This window comes from Physella acuta, unplaced genomic scaffold (assembly GCF_028476545.2).
Source record: "Physella acuta isolate Inbredline_101_S28 unplaced genomic scaffold, ASM2847654v3 ptg000618l, whole genome shotgun sequence".
Lineage (NCBI taxonomy): Eukaryota > Metazoa > Mollusca > Gastropoda > Physidae > Physella > Physella acuta.
In genome coordinates this window covers 1-20541 of record NW_026732137.1, presented here as the reverse complement: position 1 = coordinate 20541, position 20541 = coordinate 1, and the positions used below count along the sequence as shown (strand labels likewise).

At 33.8% G+C, this 20541-nt stretch overlaps 1 protein-coding gene across 2 annotated transcripts; it reads right to left on the bottom strand.

Annotated features, from left to right (window-relative positions):
- Positions 1 to 824: 824 nt before the first annotated feature.
- On the bottom strand, positions 825 to 19643 carry LOC131947973 (uncharacterized). Of its 2 annotated transcripts, none has more exons than XM_059309398.1 (6): positions 19413 to 19643; positions 18927 to 19130; positions 17419 to 17580; positions 17050 to 17251; positions 16255 to 16450; positions 825 to 2613 (listed from the first exon to the last, which is right to left on the bottom strand). In XM_059309398.1, exons 2-6 carry the CDS (start codon positions 18945 to 18947, stop codon positions 2418 to 2420), a joined length of 777 nt encoding a protein of 258 aa, XP_059165381.1. In that variant the 5' UTR covers positions 18948 to 19130; positions 19413 to 19643; the 3' UTR covers positions 825 to 2417. The 2 variants fall into 2 exon arrangements, with proteins under 2 accessions (XP_059165381.1, XP_059165380.1); XM_059309397.1 differs by lacking the exon at positions 825 to 2613 and adding an exon at positions 11607 to 12561.
- Between the last annotated feature and the right edge of the window lie 898 nt (positions 19644 to 20541).

Here is a 20541-nt window from a genome sequence, read left to right as displayed (position 1 = left end):
CTTTAACTCAAGCTAGGAAGTTCTAAAAAATTAAATAGTTATGTTATAAAAGCTGTCTGGGGGGGGGGGGGGGAAGTTCTACAATAGCACATTATGGGGTAGGCCTAGAGATGGGAGTAACATTGTAAACTAATTTTGTTGTAAGCACAATCCTTTAAAGATTAATTTTTATTTGAAGCTTGTTACAAAGAAAATAAATCCATTTTAAAGACATGTAAATTAAACATAATAATATATGAATCAAATGTCTAAAAAAATAATGAAATAACAGTCCATTTTATTTTGAAATACCGTGCGGAATTAAGTTTCAGGGTTTCAAAAATTTCAAATTTTAGTTTCAGGATTGGTAAAATTTTGGGATTCATTTTCAGGATTCACTTAAAAAATGAGTGGCACCCCTGCAATATGGCTCTTATGGGTGCCTGACAAGTAAAGGAAGTAGGGAGTTGGGCATGTGATCAAACTATCCCTTAACATGCAGAGACTGAGGTCACAGAAACAGGTGAACTCTACTTCATCTGACCCATGGACATCCAGCATCTGACCCATGGACATCCAGGTTTGAAAAGGCAAAACTTCCAGTATAAGTAATGTAAGATAACCAAACACCTACAAAATATTTAACTTAGGCAGACAGTGATTAGCAAAGTTAATTTAAATAATGCTTGGCCACTGTAATTATACTATGAAAAAGAAGTTGAGTAACACTACTGCTAATTTTTGTTGAATAACAATTTTATATTGAAATAGATATTCAGTCTAAATCATTTCTAATAAGCTACTATTACTATGACTTTGACAAAAAATAAATGGAAAAAATCGCTGGGTTAAAATTGTTTTATTATTCCTCTATAAATTGTGTGTATATATATATATATAAAATATATAAAAATAAAATTGATCAGAAAAACCTATTTACAAAGTATTTTTTCTTTCAAAAAATCATCCGAATTAAAGTATAAAAATTGCATAATTTAAGGAATATTTGTACAAGGTACAATACATGATTGTCATAAGAACACATGACAGAAGTAAATAAAAAATGACAGTAAATTTTTTTATATCCTTAAAAATATGCAGTAATTTAATTAACACATGGCAATTTCAGAGATAGCACAATGAAAAAGAATACAATAAATAAATGGCACAAAAAAGTCTACATACATATATTTTATGCTGCTATTCATCAATGATCACATACAATTTATTTTTCATTTATTTGGATATTATTTATCATTACACTAGTCGACAAAAGTGGTACATAAATAGGTTTGGAAACGTACAACAATATTATAGTTAAATAGATATTTAGTCTAAATCTGTGATTTGTATCTAAAAAGCTACAATGGGTTAAATTTATTATTATTACTTTGACTATAATTAATAAACCCACACAATGACTAGACAACTTGCACAATTTAGCTGCCCTGATGTTGTCTAAAACCTAACACCTATCCAGATACACTAAAAGTAGCATCCAATTAATTTAAAACATCCAGAAGTGTAATTAGCTCTGTTTTCGGCTAACTTAATCTAATAAGCATTGGAACACAACAGCTGTTATATTAATTATTATATAACTATATTCTGGTTTTTCCTATATAAGGGGAAACATAAATTCAATGCAAAAAAGAAGGGAGGGGGGTTGACTTAAGCACCTAATGGGTGTTGGAAGGGGGGGGGGAAGAGAGGGGTAACCAAGCTTGATAACTTCCTCTACTAAATTAAAAAAAAAAGTATGGTATTGGAAAAATACTTTTTTGTCCTGCTAAAATTTAAGTAAAAAAAATCTGCAAAAAAATAAAAAATAAAAATAAAAAACAATGGAAAAACTAGACCTCTGAGGATTTTGCAGACCTTTAAATTCATGGTCAGAACCAAGTAGGCTATCTTTAAATGAGATAAAAATGAAATTATTAATAGGATGGTACAAGCGCACCCCAGGAGAGACCTATATAAGATAAATTTTATAAAACACAGTCATGGTGCACAGGGATATTTAACATCAGTGGTGACACAAGGCGGAGTGGTGCTGTCAGGACTGGGTGACTCCACCTAGGGGGTAACAAGAGGATGAAAATTTGTGAAATTTACTATCAACAGTACAATGTTTTATCCCATCAAGATGACAAAATAGCAAGGACAGGGGGATGACATCAAACAGAAAATGTAAAATTGTTGGAGGGGGTGGGGGGAGACACCCTTAGTTACACACCAAGTTGCGCACCAGGTGACACCTGATCTAGTGATGTCCCTGTTTAAAAATATTTAAACAACCTTAAACTGTAGGCTTACATATTTAGTTTCACAGATTTAATGTGATAACATCTACATACAAAGCTAAAGCCAATGAACAAATTACAGGATTAAGATTTACAAGGTACAACCTTTTCTTCCTACACACACTTAACTTAATCTCATGGCTGTTGTGTGATTGGTTGCTGATGATGAGGGCTGGACTTTATACTTTCATTTTCTTCATCCAGATGGTTATACAACGGGAACTCACAGCAAAAAATGGATTTGATAAGTCTTGGAAGGACATTGTAGAAAGGAGGGGGAAGCAATAGCAAGGGACTGGTCCTTCTCTTGTATCGTAGGTACTGTTCGTTCCTGGAATACAAATTACAAATACACTTGTTTAGAAGAAACAAATTTGTTTATAATATGCTCGAGATCTACATAGTCAAATGAACTAAAAATAACTAGCTCTAGTGAATAATTTAAAAAAAAAGAGTATTTATAAAAATTAATGAAACAATAGCTGTTCTCCAAATATTTCATTATGTTTAAACTCCCATTTTTTATGTAAGTTTTTTACCCGTACAAAGTGGGATTTGAAAATAGTATTTTAAACTCCGTTATTAATTAACCTCCCCTCCACAGAAATCTTTAGTAAAGAGCTTTTTTTTTAACTTTTTATAAGGTTTTATTTAGTTTGCAAAGTCTGTTTCTTGCTAGGTTTATCTTGTAACTCGATTTTATTCCAACTTTCCACATACGTTCTTCTTCGATAACAATCCAATGCTATCTATTTTTAAAAATCTAATTAGACATTAGATTAGTCATTAAAATCTAATGAATAGGGATAGATTACTACATTCAATAATATAAGGAGAGATAACTAGCTAGATGTGATCGCATGATCAGTCTGCTAAGCTGTGGTTCACCCCGAATGTTTGGGCATGATTGGTTGCCTGCAGGACGACAGAGAAATAGGAGCAGACGACTGGTCGGGGTTTCAATGCAAATATTTTTAGTCATAGCACTGTCGATTTCATTTAGATCTAGATCTAGAATGAATGGCTAATAAGAGGAAACTAAAACTAAAATAAACTTTATAACTTTATAATTACAAGCTTTCAAATGTACTGAAAATAAGAAAATAAAACAAACGTTCTTCCACAAAAATAAAAAAAAACAACATTGGTCGTGCTTTTTAAAGTATTAAGTTTCCTTTTCGTAACCTGACTGTCCATGGAACAAGTGAAGTAGAGTTCACCTGTTTCTGTGACCTCGGTCATGAGATAACTTAAACATATTTGTTTAATTACTTCAATAAGAGACCTAAGCTTAAATTTAAGAAAGTAAGTTTGTTTTAACTTTCATAGTTTCGGGCACTGCTTGATGCCTTTAAAATTTAAAAGATTTTTCATTTGATTTTTATAGTTAACTTTTATTATCCCTTAAGTTTAAGGGAGTCAAATTAAGTTTGGATTATAAATCCCTAATCCATCACAACTGGCGGTAGTTATTTGTGGAATTTCTTGCACCCAGCTAAATGTAGCATGCAAAAAAATAGTTGTGTTTTCAACTATCTATATTTCTTAGAAGAAAATCGGTTTTTCAGATAATCCTAATTAATTTGACATATTCATATACGTCACCAAATCTTAAGAGTAATAATTGTAATTGATAAAAAAAATGTTGAAAAATGTAAGTAATTTAAATATTATTTAGTATATTAATTTAATTTAATTTAAAGGTACGAGTTGTTTCCCTTAGAAACAGTATACTAAATACTGTTTACCTCCCATGTAACTATAGTTAAGTAATTAATATAAGGTAAAAGTTGTGTCGTACGTAGGGCCGGCCGGTGGTCATGATTCATTGTCCGTAAAAACCGTTATAGAAATCTAAACACGTGCACTGATTTGATCCATCTTCGCCACACTTGAGGACTATGCCAATGCCATAAGTCGATGCGTGCGTGCGCGCGTGTGTGTGTGTGTGGTGGGGGCAGAGCCGGCGTTAGGAATACGCGGGGCCTAGGGCCAACCATCCGCGCGGGGCCTTTCCATTATATATATATATATATATATATATATATATATATATATATATATATATATATATCTGTATGTATAAAAGCCTATATAATGTGATGTACACATAATAAAACAAATGTTTTGGAGTTTATAAGCTAATGTCAAACTTTCCACTATAATAACAGATTTTTATCTCTCCCATGTATTAACCCAATGTTCGTGTTTTTTTTTTCCTTTGCTAAGATATTAAATCACTTTTAACAGTTATTTATGTAATTCATACCAAATCACTTAAGAAAATTTTATCACGTGCCGAATAATTAGGAAAATAAAGTTTACAATACAGCGAACTCGGCCTGATGTATCAAAACAGTATAGACTTCAAAATTTGTTTAGAATTCATACAATATTTTAAAACCAAAATCATTATTGTCTTAATTATTGAACGGGTGAATCCTTAAGGTGACACAACATAACAACAGTTTTAACTTTCTTCCAAAAAATAATAATAAATCACTCTGTTTAATGCCGCCTGATATAGATCCTAAGCCCCCCCCCCCTCCTGGTCGCCCTCCTCCCACCCCTCTGCACGCAACTGAATGTTAATTTTGTTATACCAAGACAAGTAGGCCTACATATAGAGTTTCTTCCAGGCATCTCTTCGGGTGGAAGCACCCCCCCCCCCCCGAAAACGAAATGAAATTTATATAATTTATAGAGAAAATATATACTTTTAACAGTGTCCGCCCCCCCCCCCCCCCGATGAAAGTCTACCGCCCCCCCCCCCCCCGAAAATTTCAAGTGCCCCTTCCCCCCCCCCCCCCCCCCCCCGGAGAAAAAAGTCTGGAAGAAACTCTGTACATATACGACATTATACGACATCTACAACAAGAAAGTCAGGCCTAGAGTTCATCAGGTCACTAACTGTCTACTATAGACATCCCGTCTGCTCACTAAAAGGATGTCTTCATCGGTCCGCATACAACAGGGTGTCTCTTTACGTCGTGGGCTAATTCTCGACCGCCATCTCCAGTCAGCTCAGGTCAAATGCCAGGCGACCGTACCCTACACAAAGGGGAGGTCTGACACTATTTTTGTATCGAATTACGGCCTGTCCCAGTTCAGGTGGGACTCACCAACATCAACCGTGGCCTCAGTTATAACAATCAACAACGTCGGTATTCGACCATTTAGTTTTTCCCAATTGAATTCAGCAACAATTTTTTTTAAGTTTACGAACTAATTCAGATAACAATGACAGTGCTGAAGCGCGGGGCCCCTTCAAGCGCGGGGCCTATGGCGACCGCCCCGTTCGCCACCCCCTAACGCCGGCTCTGGGTGGGGGGGGGGGGGGGGGGTTGTCAAAAATTAAAAATGTTTGTGGACGTCATAGATGGGCAACCGTTATAAGGTGCGCAACAGTACAGTGACTAAATAAAGTCAGCCTTTTAAATAATATTTATTTTTCTGAAGAAAGAAAAAGGGCTGAAGTAGATAATTTATAATGTAATATTATTATGCTTCTTTAATTAGAAATCGGATTTTACCTGTTATTTTTATTTATTTAAAAGCGCAACAGAGCTACACTGTTTACTGATTATTATTTATTTTATCTAGACTATAAAAGAATTTTTCATTTGATTTTTATAGTTAACTTTTATTATCCCTTAAGTTTAAGGGGGTCAAAGAAAGTTTGGATTATAAATCTCAATCTATTATATCTGGCGATAGTTATTTGTGGAATTTCTTGCACCCAGCTAAAAGTAGTATGCAAAAAAATAGTTGTGTTTTAAACTATCTATATTTCTTAGAAGAATATAGGTTTTTCAGATAATCCTAATTAATTTGACATATTCATATACGTCACCAAATCTTAAGAGTAATAAATGTAATTGATAAAAAAATATTGAAAAATGTAAGTAATTTAAATATTATTTAGTATATTAATTTAATTTAGTTTAAAGATACGAGTTGTTTCCCTTAGAAACAGTATACTAAATACTGTTTACCTCCCATGTAACTATAGTTAAGTAATTAATATAAGGTAAAAGTTGTGTCGTACGTAGGGCCGGCCGGTGGTCATGATTCATTGTCCGTTATAGAAATCTAAACACGTGCACTGATTTGATCCATCTTCGCCACACTTGAGGACTATGCCAATGCCATAAGTCGATGCGTGTGTGCGTGTGTGTGTGTGTGTGTGTGGGGGGGGGGGGGGTTGTCAAAAATTAAAAATGTTTGTGGACGTCATAGATGGGCAACCGTTATAAGGTGCGCAACAGTACAGTGACTAAATAAAGTCAGCCTTTTAAATAATATTTATTTTTCTGAAGAAACAAAAAGGGCTGAAGTAGATAATTTATAATGTAATATTATTATGCTTCTTTAATTAGAAATCGGATTTTACCTGTTATTTTTATTTATTTAAAAGCGCAACAGAGCTACACTGTTTACTGATTATTATTTATTTTATCTAGGCCCTATAGTGTGTATCTAGCGTCAATAGAATATTAGAAATATTTGATAAGAAAGATTTATAAATTTGGATTCCTTTATTGTTAATGTCAATTTAGAAGAGAACAATATTAAGTTTAGATTAAGGCCGGGAAAACGTTATTAATTTTTGAAATGATTAAAAATAGACTTGGTCAATCATACTGATCCGTTCCCTTTTCGAACATGACGGTCCATGAGACAAGTGAAGTAGAGTTGGTCTGTTTATGTGACGTCGCTCATGACATCTCAAACGTATTTAGATTTATATGACCACAGTTTATATTTAATTCTAGGAAAGTAGTAAAGTAAAGTAAAGTTTCCCTTTCAAACCTGACGGTCTATGGGGCAAGTGAAGTAGAGTTCACTTGTTTCTGTGACCTCGGCATATGAAGAGATAGTGTGGTCAGCACTATGCCCAGCCGCCTTTACTCTCCAATAACGTGAGTTAGGTGGACTCATGGACGGTCTATTGACTTGAACCCGGATTCTAACTCGAGACTTACGGGTTAGCAGTCCAGCTCACCCCGTCCCATAATTCTAGGAAAGTAAGTTGGTTTTATTTCAGGGCATTTGAAAGTTCTTTATCTCCAAAGTGGTTTTTTTTAAACATTAACACGTTTTTCTTAACTCAGCTTCGCGTTTGTTTGTTTGTTTGGATGTTTGTTGTTAAAATTGACATCGAAAATTAGCCCACTTCTGATTGCTCTATAGATCTGAAATTTGGCATGCAGGCTACTTTCGCCTAACAATTTCAGATGCAATCATAAAAACTAGCAATTAGAGACCGTAATTAGCTTAATTAAATTACACCCCTTCTCTGTTTAAAGCGTATCGGTCGCTCAAGATTTGAAAATGGGCCATTCAATAAAAAGTGTGACGCGCATTGTGAAGACCCCTTAGTGAAAAAAAATAAACAACGCCGTGAAAGTGAGAAATTTGCGACAAATTACTAATTCGTGATTCGTGAGTAGATCTCCACGCCAGCTACGGTTGTCAAAATCGATTTTGGTCCCCCGTACAGTGAGAAAATAGTTCAACCAAAGTCTGTTCAGTTTGATGCCGTAAGAAATAAAGGAAAGGTTGAACGACGACAGCTCCCATTGATTCTGTGCTGGGCGTGCACAGTTCACAAAATGCAAGGATGTACCGTGGACAAAGCTGTGGTGAACCTAGGAAGCAAGCTCTTTGCGGATGGACAGGCTTACGTCGCATTAAGCAGAGTTCGCTCGTTGGGAGGATTGCGTATCGAAGAATTGGATCTCGCGAAATGAGCAGGAAGAAAACCTTGCAATGAAGATGCTATCCGTGAAATGGAGAGAATGCGGAACCATCAGCCCCAGATTCCAGCACAGCAAAATTAATCATTTTAGTTTCATTTCAGCCTCTTTTTTTAAAAATGTTTTACAGTCTAATGCTTAAGGTGGGTGGAGAATCGACAGTTAATCTGTTCGAGGAGGGATGGACGGTGGGCCAACTACCTAAAAGCATTCAAAAACCTTTTGATCCTTTTTATTTTGATAAAAAATCCTCTAAATTTGTATGTATTTAAAAACACTTAGTCAAGTCATACTTAATCAAGTCATTAGATAAAGTAGAAAATAAACTATATAAAAAACTTAAAAAAAACCACGTTTTTTATGTGTGGCAACAAACTAAAAAGGAGAAAATAAAATACTTAAAAAAAACTTTTTAAAAACCACGTTTTTCTTGTGGACTAAAAAGTAGAAAATAAATTTTTCTTACGACCCTAGGGGGATCTACCAATGACTGCTCGTAGATTTTGTGCTTCATCGAGCTGTGCAGGTTCTTGTGATGACTGTTCATACATTTGATGTCCGGTCACTGTCCGGTCACTTTAGGTCAACTATCCAACCCAGTGTGACATTAATGTCGCTCTACACAATTGTGTTGGTGAGGTGTGTGTGTGTGGGGGGGGGGAGATAACCAACTCAGAGTGAACATAGCGTCAGTTTTTCGATGGCTGTTCTTAACATACATATATATTACACACATATATATTACACAAATATATATTACAGAAATATGTTTAAATAAGTCGCAGTGGTATTATGACAATATTTTTTTTTACAGAGGGGTCCATGGGGGAGGGGGGTTGTAACTGTTTCATATAATTTGTAATCGTAATCACTATCGCCCAAACTGTAAGAATACTACTACTTCATCGTGATGACGTTGTTGACCATGTCGAAATTTCCCCACCACTACGCAGTTTGCTCATAAGTACATTTAAATAGAGGTTCACATCAGTAGTATTTGTTTCTGTATTGTAATTTTTTTTTAAAATTAATCACACGATTCAAACTGTATATATAAAGTAATTATGTGTGAAGTTTTATGTATAACATTTTCTAATTCAATTATTCGTAAGCAAATACATTATACAGTTGCCTTAAACTTAAAACCCACCTTGCCAAGTGGTACTACCCGTAGAGGTTTTTTAAACATTGCAACGCATCGTAATGGTTATTTTTAGAATGACAAACTGATGCAGCTGTTAATACGTGTTGTAAACGTAGACACTACTAGACTAGTACAATAATGCTTACTTGCTGCATGAAAAGAAATCTTGTGATTTACATAGATGTGCCGACCAAAAATATTTTTTAACAATATTGTTTTAAACTTTGAGTTTAAAAAGTTTCCAAAAAGGCGCCACTTTGATGAAAATGGCCAGAGGGGGAGCGGCTGCTCCCCCTGCTCCCCCCCCCCCCCCCCCCTGCGTACGCTACTGTTCAGAATAAAAACTTGTGGAATGAGTAATGCTTTGTTGATATTAGGTTTGAAAACTTGATTGATGTCAAAGTTAGAAACTGCAGGCTATGAATACAAAGTTTTACATTTTGTTTTTTAAATAACAGAACTACCTGGCATATTACCTTGCATTCTTTGATTCTTTTTATTAATTTCTGTCACTGGTGTTATGTGTTACAGCTGATTGTTAATAAAAGAATAGTTTGTATCTGTATTGTGATAAGTACATATTTATGTTATATAAGTTCAATCATTGTGTAATGTGGATTAGGGAAGTGACACTGGTTGATATTAAATATTGTAATATCTCTTCTGATATTCTGATTTTTTTTATTTTAATTACATTTGTGAATAAAATAAAAAGTTTTTTGGTTATAATTTGATGGTGTTAGATTTACTTTATTGTGACAGAATGCTCATATATCAAATCCAATCTGAAACCCTTGTTTCAGCCTAGAATCAAGATTGCAAAGTTCTATGGAACTAAATTAAGTCTAAATAAATTGTTGGGTTGTAAACAAGAGTATCCAGCACACCCGTTTACTACACACACAAACCTTGGTTCTGTACAATAGGAAATTTTGGTCAATTTAAAATGGGGGCACTTGGTCGAATGCTAGAGCTTACCACAACTAACCAGAGTTCAAATCCTGGGTTTGTAATGGTAGAATATAGCTGAGTCTGCCCAGCTCTAATGGGTACATGACTCAGGTAAGGGAAAGTAAAGGAGGCTGACCACAGATAGTTTAGACAACAGCTAGCGTAGCTATAACTTGTTTTGCTTTGAATATTTCTGTTTGAAACAAATCTAAGCTGTCCCAACATAGATATCAATATGGCTCTTATGGGTGCCTGACAAGTAAAGGTAGTAGGGAGTTGGGCATGTGATCAAACTATCCCTTAACATGCAGAGACAGGTCACAGAAACATGTGAACTCTACTTCATCTGACCCATGGACATCCAGGTTTGAAAGGGCAGTATACTTCCAGTATAAGTAATGGTAGATAACCAAACACCTACAAAATATTTAACTTAGGCAGACAGTGATTAGCAAAGTTAATTTAATTTTTAAATAATGCTTGGCCACTGTAATGATACTATGAAAAAGAAGTTGAGTAACACTACTGATGTCCGTTAAATTTTGTTGAATAACAATTTTATATTGAAATAGATCAGTCTAAATCATTTCTTATAAGCTACTATGACTTTGACAAAAAATAAATGAGAAAAATCTCTGGGTTAAATTTGTTTTATTATTCCTCTATATATGTATATATATTAATATATATATATATATATAAAATATATAAAAAAATTGATAAGAAAAACCTATTTACAAAGTATTGTTTCTTTAAAAACATCATGAGGATTGAGTATAAAAATTGCATAATTTAAGGAATATTTGTACAAGGTACAATACATGATTGTCATAAGAACACACTGCAGAAGTAAAAAAAAACATGACAGTAAATTTTTTATATCCTTAAAAAATATTTTTAAAATTTGCTGTAATTTAATTAACACATGGCAATTTCAGAGATAGCACAATGAAAAAGAATACAAGAAGTAAATGGCACTACATAAATAAATGTTATGCTGCTATTCATCAATGATCACATACATTTTTTTTTACACATATTGGATGTTATCTATCATTACACTAGTCAACAAAAGTGGTACATAAATAGGTTTGGTAACAGAACAATTTTAAATTTAAATAATTTTTAAGTCTAAACCAGTCATTTGTATCTAAAAACTACAATGGGTTAAATTTATTATTACTTTGACTATAAACCCACACAATGACTAGACAACTTGCACAATTTAGCTGCCCTGATGTTGTCTAAAACCTATCGGCTATCCAGATATACTTACTTAAAGTAGCATTTATCCAATTAAACATCCACAAGTAATTGCCTTTGTTTTCGGCTAACTTAATCTAATGAGCATTAGAAAAAAACAGCTGCTATATTAATTATTATATAACTATATTCTGGTTTTCCTATATAAGGGGAAACAACTTCAATAAATTCAATTGAAAAAAAAAAAGGGGGGGGGGGGGGGTTGACTTAAGCCACTAATGGGTGTTGGAGGGGGGGGGGGAAGAGCAAGAGAGGGGTAACCCAAATCATTAATCAATCAGGTTTGATAACTTTCTGTATGGCATAGGAAAAAATATATATTTTTTAAATTCAAGTAAAAAAATCTTTTATTAGATCTGCAAAAACAAAATTCCAACTGAAAAACTAGACCTTTGCAAAACTTCAGACCTTTACATTCATGGTTAGAACCAAGTAGGCTATTTTTACATGAGATAAAATGAAATTATTAATAGGATGGTACAAGCGCACACAAGGAGAGACCTATATAAGATAAATTTTATAAAACACAGTCATGGTGCACAGGGATATTTAACATCAGTGGTGACACAAGGCGGAGTGGTGCTGTCAGGACTGGGTGACTCCATCTAGGGCGTAACAAGAGGATGAAAATTTGTGAAATTTACTATCAAAACAATGTTTTATCCAATCAAGATGATAAAATTGCAAGGACAGGGGGATGATATCAAACAGAAGATGTAAAATTGTTGGAGCGGGTGAGGAGACACCCTTAGTTATGCACCAAGTTAGTACTAGGTGTCACCTGATCTAGTGATGTCACTGTTTAATAATATTATTTAAACAACCTTAAACTGTAGGCTTACATATTTGTAGTTTCACAGATTTAACGTGGTAACATCTACATACAACGCTAAAGCCAATGAACAAATTACAGGATTAAGATTTACAAGGTACAACCTTTTCTTCCTACACACACTTAACTTAATCTCATGGCTGTTGTGTGATTGGTTGCTGATGATGGGGGCTGGACTTTATACTTTCATTTTCTTCATCAAGATGGTTATACAGCGGGAACTCGCAACAAAAAATGGATTTGATAAGTCTTGGGAGGACATTGTAGAAAGGAGGGGGAAGCATTAGCAAAGGACTGGTCCTTCTCTTGTATCGTAGGTACTGTTCATTCCTGGAATACAAATTATAAATACACTTGTTTAGAATAAACAAATTAGTTTAAAATATGCCTATGCTCGAGATCTACAGTCAAATGAACTTAAAATAACTAGCTCTAGTGAATAATTAAAAAAAATAAAAATTAGGAGTATTTATAAAAATTAATGAAACAATAGCTGTTCTCCAGATATTTCATTCTGTTTAAACCATTTTTTCATGTTAGTTATTTACCCGTTCAAAGTGGGATTTGAAAATAGCATTTTAAACTCTGTTATTAATTAACCTCCGCTCCACAAAAATCTTTAGTAAAGGGCTTTTTTTTTTGTTTTTACTGTTTACAATGTTTTATTTAGTTGGCAAAGTCTGTTTGTTTCTCGCTGGGTTTATCTTGTAACTAATTTTTAACCACTTCTGATGCTGCGATTTTATACCAACTTTCCACATACGTTCTTCTTCGATAACAATCCAATGCTATCTATTTTTAAAAATCTAATTAGACATTAGATTAGTCATTAAAATCTAATGAATAGGGATAGATTACAAAATTCAATAACATAAGGAGAGATAACTTGCTAGATGTGATCGATCAGTCTGCTAAGCTGTGGTTCACCCCGAATGTTTGGTCACGGTTGGTTGCCTGAGTGTCGACTGAGAAATAGGGGCAGGCGATTGGTTAGGGTTTTAACGCAAATATTTTTAGTCATAGCACGGTCGATTTCATTTAGATCTAGAATGAATGACTAGTAATAAGAGGAAACTAAAATAAAAAACCTTCATAACTTTATAATTACAAGCTTTTAAATGCACTGAAAATAAGAAAATGAAACAAACGCTCTTCCACAAAAAAAAAAAAAACAACAATTTTGGTCGCTCTTGTTAAAGTATTAAGTTCCCTTTAGAAACCAGATTGTCCATGGGACAAGTGAAGTAGAGTTCACCTGTTTCTGTGACCTTGGTCATGAGATAACTTAAATATTTTTGTTTAAGAGATCAACACATAAATTTTAAAAGTAAGTATGTTAAGTTTTACTTTCATATTTACAGAGCATTGCTGGATGTCAATGAAAGATTTTTCATGTTTTCATAATTAACTTTTTCCTCCCTTAAGTTTAAGGGAATCAAAGAAAGTTTGGATAAAAGGTGTAGTAATGCGCGTACCCGCACGTTGCCGCGGTTTATGGCGATAATTGTCATTTGAATTTCTCGAGGCAAGTTTAAAATGGCATGCAAAAAAATAGTTGTGTTTTAAATTATCCATATTTCTCAGAAGAATAACGGCTTTTCAGATAATCCTATTTAATTTGACATATTTATATATGTCATCAAATCTTAAAGTAGTAAATTAAATTGCTAAAAAAAGTGTTGAAAAATTTAAGTAATTTAATTATTATTTAGTATAATTATACAATTTAATTTACAGATACGAGTTGTTTCCCTTAGAAACAGTATATTAAATGTTGTTTACCTCCCATGTAACTATAATTATCTGAGTATAAGTAATTAATATAAGGTAAAAGTTGTGTCGTACGTAGGGCCGGCCGGTGGTCATGATTGATTGTCCGTTAATTAAAGAAATCTAAACACGCACACTGATTTTATACATCTTCGCCACACTTGAGGACTATGTCATAAGGGGTCGTCCATAAATGACGTCACACTCGTAGGGGGGAGGGGGGGTCCGAAATTTTGTGACGGTGTGTGATGAGGGGGAGGGTAGGTTCAGATCGTGCGACGTCACGCTGTTAGAAAACAAATTTTAGACGTTATTTCGCGTTTTAGAAAACTGTTTTAATAGGAATTGATTAAAATACTCTATTTTGACAGAGTTCAGACAAGATTTTGGAAAAAATATCGATGTTTTAAAAAAAATTCAACTGCAGTTTCGAGGTGGGTTGTAGGCCGAGGTGTCACGTCATTTTAGGGGAGGGGGTCTGGCTTTTTGTGACGATGTGTGATTGAGGGGAGGGGGGGGGGGAGAGGTAAAAATCGTCAAAAAAGCGTGACGTCATTTATGGATGACCCATAAGTGGATGCGCGCGTGTGTGTGTGTGGGGGGGGGGGGGATGTCAATTAAATTTCATGTGGACGTCATAGATGGATAACCGTAACCCCTTAGTACAGGGGTCGGCAACCTTCTGAAGCGGAAGAGCCAAAAGTTACAATTTTTAAAAATTTCCTGGTTTTAAAGAGCCAATACATTTTTTTTGTATTTCAAATATTTTTTTTTAAATTAAGATTATTAGTATTTGTTCACGGAGCTGGAGAACCGCATCTTGATATCAAAAGAGCCGCATGCGGCTCGCGAGCCGCAGGTTGCCGACCCCTGCCTTAGTACGTTAGTAGGTGCGCAACAGTACAATGATGAAATAAAGCCCGCCTTTTAATATTTATTTTTCTGAAGTAAGGAAAAGAGCTGAAGTATTATAATTTAATATGCTTCTTTAATTATAAATTGGATTTTACCTGTTATTTTTATTTATTTAAAAGCGCAACAGAGCTACATTGTTTACTAAATATTATTTATTTTATCTATAGTGTGTATCTAGTGTCAATAGAATATTAGAAATATTTGATAAGAAAGATTTATAAATTTGGATTCCTTTATTGTTAATGTCAGTTTGGAAGAGTACAAAATTAAGTTTAGATTACGATCGGGAAAACGTTATTAATTTTCTAAATTATTAAAATAGACTTGGTTAATCATACTGATCCGTTGAGATGTTTAAGGTTTTTTTTTTTAAAAAACTTGAACGCAATTATACAGGTTGGTGTATTTGCAAGATACGTAAATTATTCACGTTAATATGCATTATAGCTAGGATAAAATGTAAAAGTAAAGTTCCCTTTTCGAACCTGAAGTGAAGTAGAGTTGGACTGTTTATGTGACCTCGCTCATGACATCTCAAACATATTTAGATTTATGTGACCAAAGTTTATATTTAAATCTAGGAAAGTAAGTTGGCTTTATTTCGGGGCATTTGAAAGTTCTTAAACTTCAAAGTGTTTTTATTTCAATTTTGTTGGTTATTTTATTTAACCCCTTAAGATTAAGGGAATCAAAGAAAGTTTGGATAAAAGGTATAGTAATGCACCGATTAGAAGGAATTTTTTGAGGCCAGCATAATGTGGCATGCAATAAAATAGTTGTGTTTTCAATTTTGCATATTTCTTTTAAAAATATTGGTTTACAGATAATCCTATTTAGTTTAACATAATCATACAAATCATCACATTTTTAGTTTAACACATTTATTTGCTAATAAAAATTGTTGAAAAATTAAAGAAATTTCATTATTATTTAGCATATTAATACAATTTAATTTTGAGATACGAGTTGTTTCCCCTTAGAAACAGTATACTTAATGTTGTTTATCTCCCATGTTTACTATATTTATTATTTCTATTAAAAAAACTTGTTATTGCAGTTTCGCCTTTGATGTTTTTGTACAAATCATTTAAACTTGTAAACTCAAAGTAGTAAATGAAGTAGATCTACATTAAATAGATGACATCCGACAAGTATCATACGATATTATAATAGACCATTGCTACTAAATTTTAAGTTAACTGTTCGTAAGTTAAATACCTACTTGGTTTATATAACTTTTAACTAATAATAAATTTAAAAAAAAGAAATGAAACATTCTAGGAAATAATTATCATATTAATTTTTATAACGTAGAAAATTTAAATTTGATTTACTAACTTTCTGTAGCGTTCATCAGATTTCTGCTCAAGTAATGGTATGCCACTTAAAAATAGCAATATTGCCATTGTAAACAGTGGACTTAAAATAGCTGTCCATTGCCCATACTGAAGGATGCTGGTACTTATTAGAAAGATACCTATCCATACTGTTATTTCACCAAAATAATTAGGATGTCGAGAAAAACGCCATAAACCTGGAATAGAATTAGAAGTTTAGGCAAAGCTAATAGGATTTTTAGAGCAAATAGTTTTTGTATAGCTTTGCTAATGAAAATAAGTAGTTATTGAAGATTTGAATAAGCAAATTTTAATTATTATGGAATTTAATTTCTTTATTATAATAGATTTTGAAATAGGCTATTGAAATGACAAGTAAAAATGAGCTAAATAAATTAAAAATTTAAACATTAATTTTTAATTTTTTAAAAGGCTCTAATTAATTTTCTACAATCCAAATGTCATTATATACCTTGGGCTTTGCATATTCAATAAATTTATATGCATTTATTGTATTTTTAGACAAAATTACAAATACAAATATGGAACCTATGAGTATAGCTAGTTTTATAACCACCATGGAAATGAACCTAGTTAAGATGTATTAAAGTACATTAACAGTACATACTGTCTCAATCAACAGTACCACTGAATCAAGATACTTATTTTAAAAAAAAATAATAGTTAGGATTAAAGTCATCAGTATCACACTGTCCCAGTTAATTAAGATACTCATTAATGTATTAGTTAGGCCATCTGGGACTAGGATACTCATTTAAAATCACCAAACAATTACCAGTATCACACCATTTTCCCCTGTTGTCGGGATTGTTCCTGAAGTTAAATTTTTGAATATCTGCAAACGTTTCAACCACGAGACCAAGGCCGAACAAAATAAACCCAACGATATCTTGCGGTGTGACGTAATCAAATCTGCTTGCGATGGCTGGAGCATTCACAAAAATTACAGGTAGACTGACAACAAACACCCAAATGGCCTGCAGACATTCAAAATGTAATGAGAAGATTAAAAAATGTAAATGCTTTCAAACCTGCTCCTAGAAAAAGTTTTATTCTTGTTTGTTTTATTGTTTATTATTTTTTTTTTTTTTAAATGTCTTTGGCTAAAGATTTTACGACGTTATTAATCGATTTAAAACAGTACCTGGAAAACCCAAAACCCTGCAAACTTTAAGCAGTTATCTCTCTTGTCATCAAACCGGTTGTCCTCCCCTATCTTGATTATCCTGTAAAGTAGGTATCCAGAAAGACGCAAGCCCCAACAAATAATGAAAGTGGTGACGATGATTTGCCTGGTGCTAAAACTCTGAGGGAAGAAAAATTATGGCAAGGTAATGAATTTAACTCTGCTGTACAGTATTTATTCATCATCACATTGTTGTGTTAAAAAATGAATAATACTTTAAAGAGAAGAAAGTCCAAACAAGCTGCTCCTTTCATATGCTTGTGCACAAATCATGATAATCAAGGCTTTTAGAGCAACTGATGGCCTAATCATATTGCTAGAGTAGAATTTAGCCTTAATTTCTAATAGATTGAGATAATTATCTTATACGTTAATTTGTTAATTATAAAGCTGATGCAAAAGGCAGATTTTCTTATTTATTTTAGTTAAATGTAATGAGAAGGCTTACCAGGTGGCAATCAGAGTTTCTTCCAGGCATCTCTTCGGAGGGGCTTTGCCCCCCCCCCCCCCCCCGAAATTTTTTTACCGCCCCCCGAACGAAATGAAATTTATATAATTCATATAGAAAATATATACTTTTAACAGTGTCCGCCCCCCCGAAGAAAGTTTACCGCCCCCCCCCCCCGAAGATTTCAAGTGCCCCCCCCCCCCCCCCGGAGAAAAAAGTCTGGAAGAAACACTGGTGGCACTAATTGTGTCAAGATATATAATCATCGAACCCTTTCAACAATTATGAATTAGATTTTTTATTATGGGGTAAAAATTATTGTCATGGTTGTTGTTATGGTCAAGGATATAAATCACAGATTAGTTGTAAACATGAAACTAATGACTGATTGCCAGCTACCCCTGCATAGGAAAAAGTAGAATAAAGTACATTTCTGACATGATGAACAATATGTAGAAGCAGTTGATTATATCTCTGTGTGCTCAATGACACAGAATGGACTAGGATTTTAAGCTTCACCACTCTCTCTCCATTTGCTCACAAGGAATGTTCATTATATAGCCAGGCGTGATCCAAACACTGACCCCTACACACCCCACTCAAGGAAAAACTATATGGGGCACCCGCTGATCTGGAGACCACAGTCCAGGTTCATACCACGAAGTTGGGCTTGTTGTTTAAATCCCTCCATCATATACTAAATTAAGAACGACGACGAAGAAGAAAGATGAAGCTCACCCCCACCTGACCACAACAGGTCTGTAAACAATAGAATGACCTCTAACCTGCCTGGTAGTCTGGCCATTTAGGATGGATATAGACTAGTTAGTCTTGGAGAGGCTCATGGGGACCAACCTATTCCAGAAAAATGTAAAACTCTAATGCAACCTAAATTTGCTCTCTCACCAATAGTCTTGCCTTATAGAGTTGTCCCCCTGTGACAATAATATACTTATTGAGCTCGCAGTCCCCTCACCACAGTTAAGGTGTGTTCTTACAATTTGTCACTTTCACTTACCCATGCAATTAAAAATGTCATCACAGCCAACACAACACAAAATTTGTACCACCAGCAAAATCTGTAACTTTATCAAACTTGCATGTACAAGCTATGAGGAAGAAGATGAACTGCATTGCAACTGTTACAATAGCACATATTGCCAGGTTGTTTTCATCTAAAATCCACGTCATCTTCAATCTTTAATATTTAATATCCTTAAGCCTTAAATCATAAGAAAGAAAAAAAATATGTTTGTGAATATGCAATAAATCTGTTTCACTAAAGACTTAATTATTAATTAAGAATAATAAGAAGATTTCACTTTAAGTCACTATTCACTATATTCTATAAATAATAAACTATCACTATAAATAGTAAATAGTTAACTATTTACTATAGAGACTATTCACTATGTCGATACTACTAGTACTAGACTAGATCTAGATTCTAGATCTAAGATCTAGATTCTAGAACAAAACTGTAACAAAAAGTAACAAAACACACCTGATGGCTGGTTCAAGTTAATAAATTATAAGTCCTTAGTGCAGCTTGTTCGCTTTAAGTCTGTACTGTAGATTGTGTGGAATGATATTTATTTGAGCTTAACTTCTAGATCTAAATCTAGGTTCAAGCGTACTAAAACTTTTAAAATATATGTATCAGTTATATAAGCGTGTTTTATTATTTTATGTGCGTAATTAATATTCAGCTGATATCAGACTTACATAAACGCAAACAGTGGCACTCTTTTTGTATGAAGTTTAAAAAAATATAGATTAGATCTATTATAGTACTCTTACTAGGCTATGCTACAAACATTTCTAAATGAACCCCGCGAAGTGCAATATGCAGATTCTAGATCTAGAATAGTTATTTTCAGTGAATATTATTAGTAATAATAATCATAATAGATCTAATACAGAATCTAATTACGAAGTTTTCTACTCACTACTTCAACTTGTATGTAGACTACTGACTCCTTCCTAAGAAGTAAGAAGTTATAAAGAAGATGAAGAAGCTTCTTCCTCAACCGTCCCAGCGCTAGTCTAGTGGTCTGGCCTTCAGAAGAGGCAAAAAGTAAAACGCAATAATCCAATTGTCAAATAGGGTCATTTTATTGGATGGCCCCCAAATTGATAAGTTATCTAAATTTGTATAAATATTTAATCATTAATGCACCCGTGGACCCATTGTTGAGCATAGAAACACAACCACACATCTCCCATCGTATTTGCCTGGGCTATTCCTCCTAGATCTACCTAGTGGCCCAGTTATTCCGACTGCTTCAGCTTCCTTTACAGCATAGCTGACCTTTTCGATGTTTGTTTTGGCCTAGATCTAGAATCTACCTACTTTCCTCTTTCCTTGGGGATTTCAATCTAGATCCTCTCTGGTGATGTTGCTAGTTGGTTTACGCTTGGTGTGTCCAATCCATCTCCATTTGTGCTTTTGTATTTCTTTGCCAATGGAAAAAAGCTTGATGTTGGTAATTTCTTTACAGAAAACATCAATTTTTCTATAAAAACAATAAAATACACACATTTTTTTTTAAACATGTGGGCCATTATGAGTTCATGAGTAAAACTTCAACTGACACCCACTACCCAAGCCCAACTCTGTTTATTACAGCTTT